Raw genomic sequence first — 19891 nt, 5'->3', positions numbered from 1 at the left:
CTTAACAAAATATTCGAGAGCGCATTGAATCAGTGCGAAAAAAAAGCGGAGCTAGTGTGAGAGTGAGCCATTTTATCTGACCAATGTTGTCAACGTCAGCGAGTATTGGCATTAGATTATTATTATTATCATTATTATTTTTATTATTATCTAATGGCATCAATAAAGCTTCAATAAACCCGCAATGAAGTGTTGGGACTTCTATTCGCGGACACTGATTCTGAAGGGGAATATCTGTATCCAGAAGATGACGGTGATATTGAAAGTGAAAGTACACCAAGCACAAACGGTGAATCCTTTGCCCAATGTAAATGGTCCTTTGCCAAATGTCAGAGGTGTGAACAATGTTTGCAAGGGTCGGAGTGTTCATTGCGAAATTAGCAGGCGTGTTAGTGTTGCGGGGACCAAGCGGGAGATTTTTACCGCGCTAGACATGTATATTTGTCTTCTGACCGCACCTCTCCGCAATCACGGTGACAGTATTGTAGTGGAGACTTTGTCTAATGCCTCTGGATATGTTAGACGAGGTCGAAGTATTCATAGGACAGTTAGGAGGCAAGGTGGGGAGTCGCAATGACCCTGACAGTAGTTCGAGCTGTGCACACTCGGCGCGTGCGCGAGGCAGATCTGGCCGCGATGCTCATAGCAGAAGCAGAGGCGATGTGACACGGGGCATAGATTTTGAACTAAAAAGGTCTTGTCTACTTGTGTTTGTGTGTCATATGAATAATATATATGTGCCCCATACATGCAATCAGAGTGCCTGCTGCATGTAGTAAACTGAAAATCCCAACCGCTACATGCATTCGGTTTGTTTCTACCATTTATTAGTAATGATTTACACAGTTTGTTTACTACTTACTGTTGTGAAATGGAAAATCAATAATCGTTAATCGAGAATCGTTAATAATCGAAAATCGACTGTAATCGAATCGGGACTTCAATAATCGTAATCGAATCGAATCGGGAAATCAGACAGATTAACCACCCCTATTGGCAGGCTTGATTACACTATTATATCTTCTTCAGGTTTACTTTTTTTAGGTGTTGTAATAGCACCTGCTTGTCTTTGTCTTTTCAGATAACACATATGTGTCTAACTCTGAAAACAATGATGAAGTGTTAGTCACCAGGGATCCAATACCAGTGATCTTCCACAGAATTGCAACAGGTAAGAATCCTTACGATCCAGGAGTATTTCAGTCATTTTAAAATTTGGTCAAGGCCCTGTCAGCTGAATATTTTTGCTCCAACCCTACCATGATGCCAACACTTAACAATCAAATTTCATTGAATTAGCTCAACAGTTGAACAATACTTTTTCAGATTTTTTTTGTTTACTTTTTATGATGGTCAGTAAAGTAAGTACTGTGGTAGAAGCACATGGTCCTGAATGAATAACATGTTCACGTAAATACAGCATTTAGATTATACTCAAATATAACCATGATATAGGTAAACAAACACTACCTTTTTAAAGTTTGTTGTTAACGTAATTTTTTCTGAAAATGTTTATTTTGCTCACGCCGGATACATTTATTTCATCAAAGTACAGTAAAATGTTATTAAATAAAATTAAATATTGAAAATTTGTTTTCTAATTTACTTAACATCTGTTTTATATTTTAATATGTCTTATTTTAATATAATAATTCTTCATTGCTGAATAAAATCAGAAAAAAATCTGATTGTCCCCAGACTGTCAAATTATAACGTATGCCAAAATTAAATTTTAGTACTTTGTTTGTGTAGGATAAAAATTATCTTAAGATCCTATTATTGCAGAATAGTGTTAGCCAGTCTTTCGCTGTTTTGGAGCTCTTTCCACTGGCAGTAATCCTGGAAATAAATTATCCTGGAATCATACTGCATTTCTTCTGTTCCTTTTTTAGAATCGACCAAGACATATGTGCCAAAACAAAGTGGCAAAAACAGAAGAGATCTTCACTAATTTCCCCCAGCAGTTAGTTAAATGCTTAATAGATGCTTGTCAGTTGTCATGCACACCTAATATTTTTCCAGTCCACACATTTAATACAAAAGCAGTGACATCTTCCGGCAGATTAAATTACAACGAATGATCCTGTGTACAGTACATACTGCTGATGGATCTCGGATGTGCACACTTTTTCAGTTGTACATTTTTTTTTCTCTGCATAAACAATCTATTTTAAGGTTCTGAGAAATGCAAGTACAACTTCTTTGGTCAAGACCTCACTGTTATCTCACCGCTTTAATGTGGCAGTGTGTTATACCAGATTTTCCAGATTTGGAATTCTGAGCAGTTATTGTAGGTTTTGTAGTTTAGGATTGTAGTGGAGTTATGAGTAATGAATCTTGTAGTAAGATCTGCAGTGTTTCAGTTGAAACAGTTGTATTGCTGTCACCATACACGCCAACAAAAAACAATGGTTAGTGGCGAGTTACAGGAGTTATGCCAGTTATGATCTAAATCTGAAATTCTCAGTTCACAATATCATGTCAGCCACACACATCTGTGCTTTCACTCTACTTTGTCTTTAGAAATACGCATAAATAACGATGCCACCAGCTGTCTGTCTATTAGATCAAAACTTCAAACCGACAAAAACGTGGTAAGAAATTTGACTTTTTTTTATGACAATTGTTTTTTTGCCTTTATCATAAAATGTATTTTTATTTTTATTTTTACAAACATCAGGTATGGCAATGAATAACTTTTTACTGTGACTAAAGTTCTGCCTTGATTTTGAAACCTCTACAGTGCCATTATGCTATAGAGGAGGATTCAGAGGGTGACAATGATTCAGAGGAGTTCTACTATGTGGGACAGGTAAGTTCATCTGGGTCATTACACTGCTATATTATTATATCTCCACTCCACTATTTATTTACAAAACATTTCAGTCTGTGGAATCTGTGCAGTCTTATTGACTAACCACGTACAATCTTTATTAATTGAGCAATTGCCTAAATGTGTTGAAATGGATAACTGAGCTGTGAGTATTCCAGTTAAATTGTTGTCAAAAATGTCAGTGCAAACATGCCTTCTTTATATATTACAGTACAAAGTTGTGGAGGATTTAAAAAAAAAAATACTTTTATTCAGCAAAGATGTGTAAAATTGATACTACTATTTTTGTAGTGCGCCTGAAACAGAAAAAAATAATTCTTATTGAATTCTCTCACAAAAATGAGAATGAACAATAATACTAAATGGCTATGTTATGACACTTATTGGTGCAGAGTGAAATTTAGAAGCATGTGCAAATGTGACAAATAATGAAAGTTTCAGAGTTGGAGTTTGCTAAACAAGGTCCTGACTCACATGATCACTGCAACTAAACTTCCTAAGGTATTACAGGTAGAAAACCAGCTTCAAACCCACACCACCTGGGGCTTCAGACTTTTCATTTCATGGTAAAAATACTTAAAGCAGTTTGCAGCTCGTATAAAAGAACTTTATAACTCTCTTAACTTTTAATGATTAGTCCCTCACTTTTCTGAGAAAGTTTCCATCCTGAAAATGAATGTTTGCACACATGGATTGTGCTTAAATTAATCAGGTGACCATCCACTGGAGCAAATCCATAAAGCTGGAGTGAGTGAGTGAGTGAGCGAGTGAGCAAGCTTTGTGTGCTCTGTGAGGACCAGTCCAAAGGCAATGGAGATTCATACCCTAATGCCTGTGCCATGCTGTGAATGCTCACTGGCTCTTGCTGACTGTAATGTGACAGTTTTGCAATCCTTTGCTGTTTTGATGGTCTCAAAGCCTTCGGGAGACACTTCCATGTCACATGCTGGCAGATTCTCTCTGAACTTCAGAACAGATGGCGAATTTTCTTGATCTCTGTTGTACTGAATATCTGAAAAGACCAAACTACATCCATCGTTTACATTGACGAAAGCGTGATCATTGTACGTTCTGTAATAGGCTATATTAAGAAACACTTTGTAACTTCCATTACACTAGTGTCACCAAAGGAATGACTTATTAAGTATAAATAATTGCACATTATCATTCTTTCAAACAGATATTCCTGTCCTGAACTAATGCTCAAGTGTTGCTGTGAGGGGCAAGGCTAGAGGCTCACACAAACAGTTCAATGTTTAAATAAAACAAATGAAAAAACACTTCACTTACTCCGTATTAATTAAGGACATTTATTCAAAATCTGTGATTCATATTTTGCCTGTTCAAATTAAACTTTCCTACTAATTTCTTGCAGCAATTATTACTGACTAGATTTGTAGGAGTATTATGATTACTCTTGGATCTCTTGAGAAATATAGTCACTGCATCCTTCTAAAACACAACATCTCGGTGTCTTTTAATCAGCTCAGCTCAGCAGTAGAATCAAAGGATCAAAGAAAACAAAATCATTCAATGATAAAATCAAATAGTCTGAAGATGCTGGTATGGCAAATTAACTTTCACAAGAAAGCCAGACAGTTTGTTTTGGACACAGTCTGACTGATCTTATAATGGAGTAATCTAAAGTCAGGGCTTAACACTAAGGAGTGGCCCTTTTGGAGTGGTGGTTCAAGTTATTACTTGCCCTGCCAATTTTTTTTTTGAAACAATAAAATACTTAGACTCATCTGACCTTGTATTCTAATTAATAAAAAAATTCAACATTTGAAATTCCAACATTAAAGACCAGTGAACAGTCATTACAAACAAATGAACCAATTAGAAGCAACAAAGCAAACAAATGTAATAAAACAAAAATACAAATTAAACAGTGCTTAAACATGTTTTCAGGTAGGTCTAACAGTAGTATTCAAGTACATAAATTAAATAATCAGATGTGAAATAACATTGTATAGTCTTCATTAATAAATTAAACAGATTTATCCTAGTTAAAGCTACAAAAGTTATTCACTTAAGAGTAGTGATTTGCATTTCTGTCTGTTGTTGTTTGATTGACATCAATGATAGAGACAGCAGTAGGTTAGGCTGTCAATAAGGCACAGACTCAATACGATTTACATCCAATTTATTTTTGGCTGTTGGCTTTACTTAAGACAACCAACTGTGCATTCGAGGATACTGGCATACCCCCCAAAAAACCCAAACAAACCAAAAACAAAACAGTGCAACATTCCAGTTGTCCTTTGAAATTGTGTCAATTGGGAATGATTAAAAACATGTGCAAATGATCAACTTTTGTGATGCCGCATCATTGACCTGATTGGGCCAGTGACAAATGTAGTCTGTCGTGAGCGTCTTTAACACTGACCACGGGTCATTGGGCAGTCCTTATTGTCAAGCCCTGAAAGTGTATGAATTGTTAAAAGAGTGGAGAGACATCAGGTTAAAATGAACATGATTAATGTCTGGAAGCGTGTTTAAAGTGCTCTGGATTGAAAGCTCATTATGTAGCCAGTAAAAATGCACCTCTGAAGACTCAAGGTAGAAACAGTCATGAGTGGAGAAGTGGTTGAACAGCTGTCCGTGTGTTTCTTGTTTTGTTTTTTTTTTACTGATGCTCCTGTTTATCAACCTTTCGAGCTGTGTATTTATGCGGGCAGGTAAATTATGATGGAGAGCTTCACAAACACCCCCAGCTGGAGGCTGATTTGGCAGCCGTGAGGGACTTATATGGCCATCATGCAGTATCTCTCAGGTATCTGACCATTCATTCTTCTTGACGTTTTGATGTGAGAATAGTTTGAAACTTTTTCAAATGAAACTGTTTTTTTTTTCTTCACACAAAATGAAAATCATTCAATGATAAAAGTGCAAACATTTCATTAGCTCAGGAAAAATAGTCTTGAAATTGTGACTTCCTTCTGAAATCCCCCACCACCAGAGAAGTGTTTTATGGGAAACAACCCAATCTTTAGTGTCCTGGAACTGTTAACCCACTCGAGGACATTCACAGATGAATAGAACATGTCAATAAGAACGTGATTCACTCAAAATCTGCCAATCTGAATGCGGTTTCATGAGACGACGGCTATTAAAAGCTTTGTCCTTGAAAGTTTATCTTGTCAAGCTGCTTTTGATAACATCAGACAGTCAAATGAAAGAACAGCATAAAAGGCTATTCATAGCAGCAGAAGTGTGTTTTATAGTCGGTCTAGTGTGTGATCCGTGCGATTCGTTTGCTCTGACTCATCGATAGAAAACTATTTTGAGTATTTATTCAGCGTTCTGCTTGAAAAATGACCTGGGATGGTTTTGCTGAAGTCTCTATGAGAGGGGTCACTGAGGCTCCCTTTAATAATTTGATTCCACTAAGTGGTTTTTGCCTATTTATTGAACTGGATTTTAATGAAAAGGCAAAACTGCTTTTAGGTCATTGCACAGCGTTTTTGGTAAACAGCATAACACATCTTTAATGAATCCTTGAAGTTACTCTGATTTTCTTTTACCATAGTAAATACGTAATTTTGTGTGTTTACATGTGTCTGAATGTGTTTTTTTTTTGGCTGTATGTAAGCTGTTTCCTCTTGACAGATCAAAGGGGATTATTATTTCCTCAAACCTTTTGCTTTTGAGACACAGAGACTGCATTTGGGAGTGAGGAGTAACCATGGTAACAGTTAGCCCAGAGCAACACAACAAACTCATCACAATGGTTTTATGAGAAATAAATGCTTTAAGTAAAGCACAGCAACAGAGCTGGAGCATCAGACTGCATCCTTCCTGGGCTTCCTTCCTGGTCATTTAGGGCCACACGTTAACCAGTAGCCAAATATTGATATTTTGTTAGCAAATTTGCATTCAGTCTTATTTTTCCTTTTTTTCCTTGCAACCTATTTAAAATGGGGTGAAAATGACTATTCATGTTAACTTTAAAAGAGAATGTTTTGTAAGCCGGCTGTATAAACAAAGTGAACTGCTTCATCGTCTAAATTTGTTGTGAATTCCCCTTCGAATCCTAAAAGCTTTTTGCTTGACTGTCAACAACATATTCTTAGTAATATATTCTAGCAATTTTCTAGTCTTAATGAGTGTGTATTTTAAAAGCTACTGTGAATAAAGAATAATCACACGAGCAGGATTTATTTTTTTATTTTTTGCTCCAAAATACAGGGAATATGGTGCAATTGATGATGTGGACATCGACCTACACATTGATGTCACTTTCCTAGATGTAAGTGTTATTGTTCAGCGTCTTATTAAAGATAAATGATGATGCCCAATTATTATTTTTTAGTTTTGTGTGTGCAAGTGTGAGAAACTGAAATTGTTTTTGTTTATAGGAGGAGATTGCACTTGCCTGGGATGTGATCCGGAGTGAACCTGTTATTGTGCGGCTTCACTGCTCCCTCACACAGTATCTGAATGGACCAGGTTAGTTCTCTCTCTCTCTTGTTTTCTTTCTCTCTCACACATACAAACTAATGTTCCGTTATAGAATATCAATCTTATAAACATCTCTTGCCCTTAGTCAGATTGGACACCATATTGAACTGAACATGGATGAAAACAAGGCTGTAAGGAATAGACTTGCAGTCTTTACAATGGCACACACTGTATAATGATCCTAAATCGTGTAGTTTTCACAACTCACATTTTTCAAAACCCTTTCATGGAGGTTTTGTCTACTAAAAAGTCTTTTGTAAAGATTTTGTTGTTAAACAAGAGTACGGTCCATTGAGCGCATTGTAAATCTATGCCTCACAGCTTTATTTTCATTCCTGTCAAAACTTCAGTCTATTGCCATGATTCCCAGCCAGGGCTACATACAAGTTTGTTAAATCTATAAAACAGTTAAGAAATCTTTAAGACAAACCTGCAAATCATTTTCTTGTCACGATATTAGACTCGTTTGGCCAATTTGCCTTGTTAGATGTTTTTATTTTGTGCTCTTTTTGCATAAATACAGTATGAGTTGTTTTCTCAGTGAGAGTTGTCTTGGTGTCCTTGCACTGAGCTCCCTCTGTTGATTGTAGATTTGCTTAGAATTACTTGCTTCAAGAACATGACCACTTCAGTTTAGATTGCAGGAGAAAGAGATAAGTTACTTGGACATGTCCATAATCCCGGATCTTGTTCCCTTTTCAAGATATTGCTCATCATAAGTGGCTCCTTTCAGAGTGACCTTCTGTTCTAGTGTTTTAAACACCTCTGATACACTTTGATGGCCAAATCAAACGTCTGTAGCAAATGGTTTCATTATTGCTTCTTTGCAATACCTTTCTCATGGAAAATGTCATGTCCCGTTTCCAGTTCCCACTGTTGATGTGTTCCAAGTGTCTTCAAAAGACAGATTTGGACTTGGACATCAGTTGAAAAAGTAGGAAACTACTGGAAATTGTTTTCTAGCCTTATATAGGGTTTTCTAGTGTCATTAAACCTCATGAGTGTGTCGTTTCTTGGCAGGGTAATGCAAACCTTTGTCACACAGCAGTGGAAGTGTCAGAGCAAAGATAAACTCATCAGCCCACACAGTAAAAAGCAAAATGAGAGGAAGGTGAAGTCTCCCCTGCACATTTTTTCAACTCTACGCAGGTAAGAAAAAAAACCACTCCACTACACCAATACTGGACAGTTTACTTCCTACAGCATAGTCCTGAGTTTTATATCCTCCTTTGTAGCTCTTTATACCCAGGACCAAAGAAATTTTCACCAATTTGAATGGTAACATTTAACTAAAAACACACATTAAAACTCTTCAACTCTTTATAGATTTTTTTTCTTCTGTTTTTACTGTTTTTATTGCTTTGTGCATGCTATTACATAACAGTTTTTCAAACATTGAATCATTATTTTCTGATTAAGTTTTAACCAGTCATAACCTTACTCTTAAACTTGCTTGTGTGCTCTTCTGTGGTTCATCTGTTTGGCTGGGTTTCTACAATTATGAAATTTGCAAAAATTAATTCTAATGCCAATATAAGGCTTCTTTTGAATAACCATCTATAGAGAATAACCTATACCTATAATCTATATGTTTTCTGTCCTCTGTTTTACTGGTGTAAATTTGTCTATCAATCAGAATACAATACAGGAGTAAATTTGGTTATAATTTTAAAACCATAAAGAGGAAATCTTACCTGAATGTCTTACCTGTGTGTTCTTTTTAAATGTATAATAAAATGATCCAGAAATGAAATTTAAGATGCAGAAAAAAATGTATCAACAATGCTTAATGCTTTGTATCTCATTAACTCTGGCACAACTTACTGTAATTCGTTAGTGCAAAAAATATGCATTTCTACTGCAAACTATGCAGACCTCAACATGAAAAATGAAATGGTGTGAATCCGCCAATTAAGCATTCTGAAATGTGCAGGATTTGCACAAGCATAATTGCACAACATATTTCTGTGTTCCTTAATTCATGTTGTTTGATTAATGTGCTGTGCTTGTGCAAACTCAGATCCCCCAGCTACCCTCCTCCTGGCTGTGTGAAGAGCAAAAAGAAGCTCAAACCAGAGCAGGATGGCATGTCGAAATCCCACCGTCTGTTACGGCGAACATGCTCCAGCACGGTGAAGCCAGAAATGGACGGCTGCGTCGGCAAGTCGCACAAGCTCCTGGGCCATTCCCTCTCCAGTGACCCGCGGATGGAGCAACATCAGCCCCTCAAGCAACCCCACCGGCTGCTGTCGAGGCCCTGCTCGACCGCTGTTAAACCGGAGGACTGCCCGCCGCTGCGGCCTCATCGGTCGAGCGCGGCAGAGCCTCGTTATGAACACGCTGCTGGCAGTAGCGATGGCGGTACTTTGAAGCCCCACCGGCTCTTGGGCCGCTCCTGCTCGGGCAGCGTGCGGACTGAAGAGCTGGATGGCCTGAAGCACCACCACCGTCTGCTCAGCAGGTCCTACTCCAGCAGCACCAAGATGGGTAAAAACGACATCTTTAAAGAGCCTGTCACTGAGAGCAGACGCCTTTCCCTTACCTCAGGGCTAATTGGCATCCTGGCCCCATCACTCTCTTCCACACCTCAGGTAAGGATGTTTCCCAGAGGCTGCTTGGGATTTTGTTGAATGAAAATAATTTGTAGTCTCAGGTGTCCCCAGAATGTGTCTGAAGATTCAGCTAAAAATAGATCATTTATTATATCATTTTAAAAATGCCTATTTTGAGTGGAAGCAGAAACATGCTGTTTTCGTGCATGTATCTTTACATGCAAATGAGCTGCTACTTCCAGCCCACCTTTCCAGTGCCTTTTACAGCTTCTGTATCAGAATATCTGTTTGGTATTATGTCCATCGTGCTGAAGTCGTGCGTTTTAAAGCCTGATATAGTTTAAACTTATAATATATGGTACTGTGCGCACACATTCTGTGAACAGCTGGATCTGTGACACTGCTTATGATTTATGGGGATTAATAAATAGATAATAAATAGAAGTTTTATCATTATAGGGTGGTTGTGTACACACACTGCCAACACGTTTATGTTCAAAACAACATGTGAACATAAAAGTGAATTTTGCTAATAGGTGCCCTTTCTAAGAATTTATTTACTGCAAAAATAAAAGTAAACAATTTCACAGTTAATTTGTATAACCAGGCTGAGAGAGTATAACAAGTTGAGGACAAGGCGATTTGTTTTTTTTTAAAAGAGAGAGAGATTCAGTAGTTTTTTTCTTTCCCCATGAGTTAAATTTTTGGCTTGAGGCATTGAAAACAACTTTGTGTACTTGGCTTGTGAATTTGGTTTGGAATGTATAGGTTAGAGTTCAAACTTTTTTTTTTTTTTTCTGTTTTCTCGAGTAGCCAAACAACGGAGCCAAATCCATTCCAGTCAGAGACAGAGGTTTCCTTGTTCAGGTAAAAAAAAAAAAAAAAAAAACTACACTTCCCCCTTTGCCTTAATTCATTATTCAAGCAGGATTTGAGGTCTGATTAATACAACTCTTTTACTTGCAAATACATTCTAAATCCTTTCCTGAAGCAAACTGAGCTTGAGGGCATGTGATTGTTTGCAGTAGTTGACATTCTCCAGTCATTAGTATTCTTATGACCAAAACTGAATGTGCAAGAAACATTTCAGGAAACATTCCTTTCAATTGTTTCCAACATGATGAAAATATAGTATTTTTCAGTGGACTGTCAATCTGCAATCTGTATTAAGGATTTGGTGGCGCTCTTCTGGCAGCTGCTGATGTTGTATTAGTATTATAGAGGGGAGAAATGTTACTGAACTGATCCTGTATGTGTTAACCTGATGTATAATTGCAGACTATGGAGTATGCCGAGCAGCGTATCCCTGTACTGAATGAGTTCTGTGTGGTCTGCGATGAACCTCATGTGTTCCAAAATGGACCAATGCTAAGAGTGAGTCTGTTTGCTCTACTAGTAATCTTGGATTGATAGATGATGTGAATTCTTTGGATTAATTCTGGATTGCTTCTAATGATCTCATTTATGTGTGTCCTACAGCCCACAGTGTGTGAGAGAGAGTTATGTGTATTCGCCTTCCAGACGTTAGGGGTCATGAATGAGGCTGCTGATGAGATAGCCACTGGTGCTCAGGTACACAAACATACAACCAAAATAGACATTGTGGACTGTGAGCACTCATATAGTCAATCTGCAACGATGTTTCTAACCAAATGGCTTATGATTTCTGTTTGTGATTACAGGTAGTAGATCTACTGGTCTCCATGTGCCGATCTGCACTGGAATCTCCAAGGAAAGTTGTCATTTTTGAGCCATATCCCTCTGTGGTGGATCCCAATGACTCACAAGCGCTTGCCTTCAACCCCAGGGTACTTAAAACACTTAGAGCATTTAACTTTAGCTTGATCCGTCTCTCTAATGTAATCCTGCTATTCAGAAAGGAATGTTACATTGATTGTTTGAATTCTTCTTCAGAAAAAGGACTATGACCGAGTGATGAGAGCACTTGACAGTATCGCATCAATCAGAGAAATGACCCAGGTATCAAGTAGAATTTTCACAAGAGCATGTTTTTTCTTTTTTCTTCTCTGATTGTTGCATTGTTTTGAAGGCCATCATTCAATTAAAATAGAGTGGGTTTAATCAAATAAAAATATGATGTAAATGATTTAGAAAGGTATTTTTAGAATAATTTACTTAACTATTTAATCTAATGTAATATTTCATAAATGAATCATATATAAAAGTATAATTGTTTACAATCTTACTCCAATTGTTACGATTGCTATAACATATAATGGAATAAAATGTTGACCGTTGACATGTCTTCTGCACAGGCTCCATACCTGGAGATAAAGAAACAAATGGACAAGCATGATCCCCTGGCTCACCCACTGCTGCAGTGGTATGACCGAATGACATTTCAGTCATTATCTACTCCACTCCTGCATTTTAACGATGTGTAAATGTGATGGTGAGCTCTCCCAACAGCTCCGATTACATTGTCTTGGAGAGTGTGTACATCCATCTATATGATCATGTGATGAGCTATTACTCATTTATTGAAATACGTCTATAGTCCTGCAGTAGAGGGTTTCAAACCTAATGGGGAATATGACGTGATTTGATAAATCCATTTTCTTTACAGGGTGATTTCCAGTAACAGATCACACATAGTGAAGCTTCCTGTTACTAGAGTAAGTCTTGTATTTATTTTATTAAGCATTTGTAATGATGTCCTTGAATATTTCTGCTGTCAAATTTATGCACATTTCTGGGATCTAGGTTAAGATGATCAGGGTTAGACTTTGGGTGCTCAACTTGAAGACGTCTATGATCAACTTTTCAAGGAAACCGTAGAGATCGTGATCTGTCATGTCCCTATAATAATGTTAAAACTACAGCAATGACTGCCTACTAGTAGATGACTGTGGCTGGTCAAATTATATCACACGTCTTTATCATGTTTTTTATGCGTGCTGACATATAAATAAATAAATAAATAAATAAATAAAAACCTTTAAGTAAGCTAGCATTAGTAGTGAAATAAATCAAATTTTAGTATCAGGTTTTTCAACTTTCAAATAAGTCCAATTATGTAATCTAACTGTCATAAAATGCAGTCTACTGTGGGACATGCTTTATTTTAAAAAGTGTTATTAAAAGCACACTGACTGGGAAACAACCTGTTCCTTAGATCTGTACATTCGACCTTAAAGAGACATCCTAATAAACCTTCTTCTGTCTGTGTCATAAATGTTCATCAAAGAACAAAAAACAGAAAATCACTCACTGCTCTTAACTAGATCACTGTATGATTTTAATATGAATCAGTGTATATTTGTTCCATACAGTATCTATGTTTCCATCTAAACAACGGACTTTGCTCAGGCATTTCAGAATGACCATAACAACATATAGATGCTGTGAACGAGATTGGTCTGCTGCTAGTCAAGTTATCCCATCTCATAGCTCATGACTTTTTCAATGCGCACAGAGGAATTTATTTGGTAAATGTGTTTCTGTCGTTGTTTATGCACATTTTTCTTATTGGAAAAAAATTAATCCTTCTCAAATGTGCACGTTTTTATGCACATTTTTTGAATTTATGCACATCTTGGCATTTTTATCTTGCTTTTTTTATTAATTGCGATATTCCAAAATGTGCAAAAAAAAAAAAAATCTGGATGGAAACATAGCAAGTGATACAGTGTTTTAAAGTAGGATTTGTTTTCCATTTTGTTTGTTTAATGCAATACTGTGTTGTTAAAACATATAAGCCAGTGGTTTTCAACCTGTGGTTGGTATTGCAGGTGGGCCGCCAATTATTTTCTGTTCATTTCCAGTCCATTCTAGGGCTGTGCGATTAAAAGAAAACGTCCTAAAATCACGATTTGAGCGTGCGCATATGCCTAACTCCAGGTTCACACACTGTCTGTGATGCGCCTTTTTTCTGAGCCAATGTTGACGGATCAGAGCGTTCTCACTGCGGTAAAAGGCTAGAAATAAAAACGTGCGAAAATAATTCATGTCTAACACATGAGCATAGAGTGAATTTGTTAGTGAACAGGATGCAGTTTAAGTGAGAGGAGACACGTTTTAAGTGTGCACACTCTCTCCTCGCAAAGCAGCGTGTATCTGAGCAAGCACGACCGGTTTTGTGACAGAGCAAAGGAAATCTGCTGCGAACAGAGAGATTCGCACTCGTGCATTATTTTAATGTGCTTTCGCGTTATATTTATGCGCTCTCACTGCTGACCGCATATACATACTGTATACACACTGCAAACACCTGAGGCACCGCTACAATTAATGAGCTCTATGAACAATGCATGGCAAAAAAGGAAAAAAAACTCCCTGTATACAGGATTTTTTTTTATTTATTTTTTTTGCCACAAGTCTATACATTTTTTTACATCTTCACTATAGTGATAATTTTGACTTATGTCTGTTCTAGAGATGTTACAACTTTTTGATAAAGCTCTGATTGGTTTTCTTTTGGAAATAGGTTTCAAATTAATCCTGAATGCATTTATGACTGTAAAAGCACAATTGAAAAATTGATAAAAAAAATCGCGATAGTTTTTTTTTTTTTTTCCATATCGCACAGCCCTAGTTTATTCAATAAATATAGTTTAAAATCTAGCTTCTGAGTACTAAGTTATTAACCCAACAATAGCAGTGTCAGTTAATTTTTTTGAAGTGGGCCGCGCAAACATATGTGTTTGGTTGTGTGGGCCGCGAGTTGAAAAAGGTTGGGAACCACTGATATAAGCCATTGGCTTGTTCCAGTCTGGATATTCTCATTAGTACATCTCAAAATTGGTAGATCGTGGTTTTGTGTGATATTATCTTTTTGGGAAGTTTACCCATCCCTAGGTTAGACTAACTCGCATCACCTCCCTAAGAGAGAACCATGACTCCTTTAGAAACTATCTTTCAGTTCTTCTGTATTCCTGAAAAGTTTTAAATTCAGAGGAACTTTTTTCGATATCTAAGTCTCAAGCAGAGAAAATGATTAAGGCTCAACGTCTCAAGTGTATGCTCTTACATCTTGTTTTTCTCACAACAGCAACTGAAGTTCATGCACACACTCCATCAGTTCCTTTTGCTCAGCAGTCCGCCAGCCAAAGAATCCAACTTCAGAGCTGCCAAAGGCCTCTTTGGGAGTACCTTTGCTTTCCAGTGAGTTCCATTTTAAACACCCAATACACAATTTACCTAAGAATCTTCAAATCTGACCCACATCATTACAAACTCATGATTCATGACAAGGAAAATGTGTTTTATCTGGTCCCTAAGTATATTATAGTATCTTTCTATTCTTGCCATTGTTGGCAAGCTATTGGCAGTTTTGTGTGTAATGTGAATCAGGACGTCTGTGAATGGTCTGTGGGTTTGTTGAACAAATGATGTAGATGCCACAAGCCTGGTTAGCACTGCAAGGCATAACATAAAAGCAATAATTTCTTACTTCAAATGTTTTATGGCTTTGTGATTACTGTATTTTCCGGACTATGTCACACTTTTTTTCATAGTTTGGCTGGTCCATCGACTTATAGTCAGGTGGGACTTATTTATAAAAATTAATTTGACATGAAGAGAAAACATTACCGTCTACAGCCGCGAGAGGGCGCTCTATGATGCTCAGTGCTCCTGTAGTCTACCAAAGAAAGCATAGAGCGCCCTCTCGTGGGTGTAGGTAATGTTTTTTCTTGGTTCTTGGTTCTAAATAAATGCGACTTATAGTCCAGTGTGACTTATATATGTAAATTGAGATTTATGAATCATTTGAAAGCTGAATAAATAAGTTTTCCCTTTGTTAGGATATCACAATATTTGGCCAATGTACAACTATTTACAAATCTGGAATCTGAGGGTGCAAAACAATCCAAATAATGAGAAAATCACCTTTAAAGTTGTCCAAATTAAGTTCTTAGCAATGCATATTATTAACCAAAAATTAGGTTTTGATGGTTACAGTAGGAAATTTACAAAATATCTTCACGGAACATGATCTTTACTTAATATCCTATTGATTTTAGGCATCAATCATTTTAACCCAAACAATATTTTTTTTGGCTATTGTTAAAAATATACCCCAGCGACTTAAGACTGGCTTTGTGGTCCAGGGTCACAAATATTCTACATTTGGAAATACATTTCATTGTCACAATAAAAGGAATCCAGTTCCAGCTGTCTCAACTAGTTCAGTTGATTTTCCGCAACTGTATTTGAAGGAGTCATAGAATTCCAATCTGTCTTTTGCACAAATCTAATTAAAGCTACAGCTGTACAGGCGTGAAGTCTCTTGCTGAGTTGACAACACTGGTTGTTGATTTTCCAGATTTAAAAAGACAAACTGACTGGCTCTTTCTCCATCTCTCTTTCAGTGGATCACACATAGAAAACTGGCACTCCATTTTGAGGAATGGTTTGGTCGTGGCATCAAACACGAGGCTTCAGGTACTTGCATCTAATTATGATGCAGATGCATTACCCACGGTGTCTGGTTCTTTAAAGAGACCGATCATAAAAAGGGTTGAGGGCAAAAATGTTTTTATAGAAAACAAGCTGAGATGAAAGTGTGGATGAAGCCGGGTTTTTAAATAGTGGAAATTGATGTAGTAAGATGTAATAGTGTATACATACATGCATAATGCATTATGTAAACCTCTTAAACATCCAAGCAGACTGATGTACACTGACCTTTTTACACCACATCTCTAAATTTATGTAAGAAAAAACTTAAGAGGTTTATTCACTGGATGTTTCTTACAACAAAATATAAAATGTAAATGTCTTTCAATCCAGTTGTGTGTACTGTATGATCTTAGTGAGATTATTTCTGCAAAAATATTTCACCAAACATATTTTGAGAAGTAAAACCGTTTGCAGTTACTCAATGCCATACTGAATCTTTGTTTTGTTTGCAGCTCCATGGCGCTATCTATGGGATTGGAATCTATCTCAGTCCATTATCAAGCATATCCTTTGGCTACTCAGGTCTTAAAACCTTTATGAGCCAAACTCCTGTACTTTCTACGTAAATATATGCAAAAAATGCAAAAACATGTATAATTGCTTGACATGACTGTGGCTTTTTGTGGAACAGGGATGAATAAAAAACAGCAGAAAGTTGCTTCAAAAGATGAAACTGCTGCCAACAAGTCCAATATTAATTTGCAGGTATTTCGCTTTTTTAACATTGCAAATTACCCGACACACTCATTATTAGAATGCCTTTCCTAAAAAAACCCTGAACCCTGCAGGACATTATCCAAATTGTTCTGTTTTTGCTTTCAGTCACAGAAGAAAGGTCAGAACCCACAGTTTCTGCAGAGCCGCAACCTGAAATGCATAGCCTTATGTGAAGGTACACATTTAACAAAGATTTATACCATCATATGCAATTCTTATCATGTTAATAATCACCTCTTTTTATGTATATACATGTAACAGTTATTACATCTCCAGACCTGCACAAGCATGGGGACATCTGGGTAGTTCCAAACACAGATCATGTCTGCACCCGTTTTTTCTTTGTGTAAGTACATTTATGTCTATCTCTGCATATATCTGTAAAATTAAATATTGAGTGTGTATCTCACATATTGAATGCATTCATTCCGTCAGAACATAAAAAGCAGAATGCGATATTAGCAGAAGTACTGAACCTAAATTGAACTGATAGTCTACTTCCGTTTTTTTTTTTTTTTTTACGAACTAGTTATGAGGACGGACAGGTAGGTGACACAAGTATAAACACACAGGACCCTGGCATTCATCGGGAGATCTTGCGAGTCATCGGCAATCAAACGGCTACTGGATGAAAGAGTTTGAACACAATACCGCTGCCTTGACCTCTTTCCTAAAGCTGGACATTTGAGCGTAGGAGGCCAATACCACATGTATTTTTGGTAACCACAAATACACACACACACACAAAACAAGAAGCATATTTGCAATGTTCAGAATACAGTATTTCTACTGTTCCCCTGGGATACATGCATATTTACACTGGCAATTCAACTACTACCATTTTGCTAAGTTTATAAATACAAGGTACATTTTGAAAGAGCATGGTATGTCTCTCAGTTCAACTGATAGACTACTTATTTTTTTGTAAAGAATACAAAAAATGAAACACTTTGAAGAATACAGTATTTTGAGACTTTCCTGGAGAAAATCCAATATTCCTGTGAGGATATGCGCCATCTGACCTTGTTTACTAAGAGTTGTACTTGTTAAAGTACATTAATTTGTGTATACAAAAGGTGTCTACTGTATATGCACTTTATTTTTCTTAATTGTATGATAGCTGTTTCAAACTTCCATATAATCTTAAATGCCTTTGAAAGACAAACGTATTTATTGTATGACAGTGCTGAACACAAGCGAGCAACTCCTGTTGTTGACCGCATTTACAGCTGATGGAGAGCTTTGACAAGTGTAGTTTAAAAACAATACCCCTGTTCTACAGCTAATATTTTCTGCTACTTAAAAGTAGCTGTCAGTTTACAATTTCTAAAGGCCTCAGTTTAGAATTTGCCCAGATGTACTGAACCTGCCACTTCATTAACATTTTCATTTTAAACGTACAGTATTGCTGTAACGTTTCCATTTACCAGTGACTATACCAAGTATGAAAAAAAGATTTAAAAAAAAAATTCAAAAAAGACTTTATATATTCAGCAGCGACAACTAAACATAAGATGCATGCTGCTTTCCTTACGTTTTCAGATTTTTTTTAAAAATAATGGACAAAAATCGGCACCCAATTGTAAAATGTCTTTGAATATTACAATATATAACTTTTTTGTAAGTTGATTTTAAGGCAGAATAAGTGTTTGCTGCTTGTTGTTTATACATTGTAATGTATTAACAGAGGGTTCAAATGTGAGTATTCTGTTCAGTTTTTGCAATTCTTTATAGTGATGTTTAGACACCTGTGTGGTTGTTAACTTTACTTTCAAAACATTAAATTGTTCGATCATTGAAATCACTAAATCTTTTTTTGAGAATGATCACCCAATATAGGGATAGGAAAATGTGCATAAAGGGGAATGTGTTTGGTTAAAATAAAATTTGATCCAAAATACTAAATGAGGAAATGCAACTTCTACATAAAGTCCAGATGTAGCACCACATTTCTTTTTTTTCGCACTTATGGTTAGAATTATGGGTTTTTATTAAAATATGGACACATTAAATATGTGGTATTATTTTGTGTATTTTTCCATGGGATTTTGAACTGCTGGTAAATTCACACAATGTTCACTTGCAATATATTCCATTGACTATAGTTTCAAGTGAATGACAATAATAATACATTAAATCTGAAGTGAAAGTTTACGTAATCATTACACATTCGTCATTACTAAAAAACTATGTAAATCAGATTAATTATATTTATTCTTTAAAATCCACAATCTAATCAGTTAATAAATAGGATTAAGACGGGGGTCATTCTTACATGCATGTACTCTCACAGCGGTTGCAAAACATCTAAAAGCAACTTATTTTTATTTGTGTTTATATTTCTTCATTGTGATAGACCATGTTCTTATGTGATAGGTCTATTTGTATAGTTTTGTACACTTTCTGCACAATTTGGTAAAAAATTAAATAAAAAAAGGATCATGCTACTTAGCATTTGGTGCCTTATCGATAAGGATTTAATGGCAAACATGACAGTACTGTCATATATGAAAAGACTGTATATAGTGTAAAAAATGCCACATCAACATGGAGGCCAAATATTTTCTGTAGTACGTTTTTACTTTTTCCTTATTTTGCGAACAGAGCAAGCTTTTTACAAGTTATGGAAATAGTAGCTTATGTATCTGTTTATGTTCATTAAATTCAGATTTACCAATAATTCAGACATTTGTCTTTTTTCTTTCTAGCTGAACTAATGTGTAAAACCCTAAATACTGCAGAGCACCAGTTTAAGCACATACGTCTGCAGCCTTACCAGCCATACTCACCTTTGATCCAGAGCTATTTTCAAACGGAAGAGCCGTTTCTTTTTGTTACAACCATTAAACATCTGGCTAGTGCACAACATCGAACAACTTAAAAATGGCTGCTGACAGCATTA

At 36.4% G+C, this 19891-nt stretch overlaps 1 protein-coding gene across 1 annotated transcript in view; it reads left to right on the top strand.

The window, feature by feature from the left end:
* LOC113049139 (poly [ADP-ribose] polymerase 8-like) overlaps positions 1-19669 on the top strand; it is a 28543-nt gene extending 8874 nt beyond the window's left edge. Inside the window, exons 4-26 of the mRNA XM_026211201.1 lie at positions 1082-1171; positions 2524-2594; positions 2744-2812; positions 5515-5609; positions 7025-7085; positions 7195-7285; positions 8165-8231; positions 8318-8446; positions 9318-9888; positions 10663-10716; positions 11128-11223; positions 11329-11421; positions 11532-11657; positions 11764-11829; positions 12126-12193; positions 12437-12485; positions 14861-14973; positions 16182-16254; positions 16725-16794; positions 16904-16977; positions 17095-17164; positions 17251-17335; positions 17519-19669. Of these exons, the coding sequence (XP_026066986.1) occupies positions 1082-1171; positions 2524-2594; positions 2744-2812; positions 5515-5609; positions 7025-7085; positions 7195-7285; positions 8165-8231; positions 8318-8446; positions 9318-9888; positions 10663-10716; positions 11128-11223; positions 11329-11421; positions 11532-11657; positions 11764-11829; positions 12126-12193; positions 12437-12485; positions 14861-14973; positions 16182-16254; positions 16725-16794; positions 16904-16977; positions 17095-17164; positions 17251-17335; positions 17519-17621 (2384 nt within the window). The 3' untranslated portion in view covers positions 17622-19669. The remainder of the gene's footprint in view (positions 1-1081; positions 1172-2523; positions 2595-2743; positions 2813-5514; positions 5610-7024; positions 7086-7194; positions 7286-8164; positions 8232-8317; positions 8447-9317; positions 9889-10662; positions 10717-11127; positions 11224-11328; positions 11422-11531; positions 11658-11763; positions 11830-12125; positions 12194-12436; positions 12486-14860; positions 14974-16181; positions 16255-16724; positions 16795-16903; positions 16978-17094; positions 17165-17250; positions 17336-17518) is intronic.
* The last annotated feature ends 222 nt before the right edge of the window (positions 19670-19891 follow it).

This window comes from Carassius auratus, chromosome 30, assembly GCF_003368295.1.
Source record: "Carassius auratus strain Wakin chromosome 30, ASM336829v1, whole genome shotgun sequence".
Classification (NCBI taxonomy): domain Eukaryota; kingdom Metazoa; phylum Chordata; class Actinopteri; order Cypriniformes; family Cyprinidae; genus Carassius; species Carassius auratus.
The sequence above is the reverse complement of the archived record's forward strand: the minus strand, read 5'-3'. Positions and strand labels throughout refer to the sequence as shown.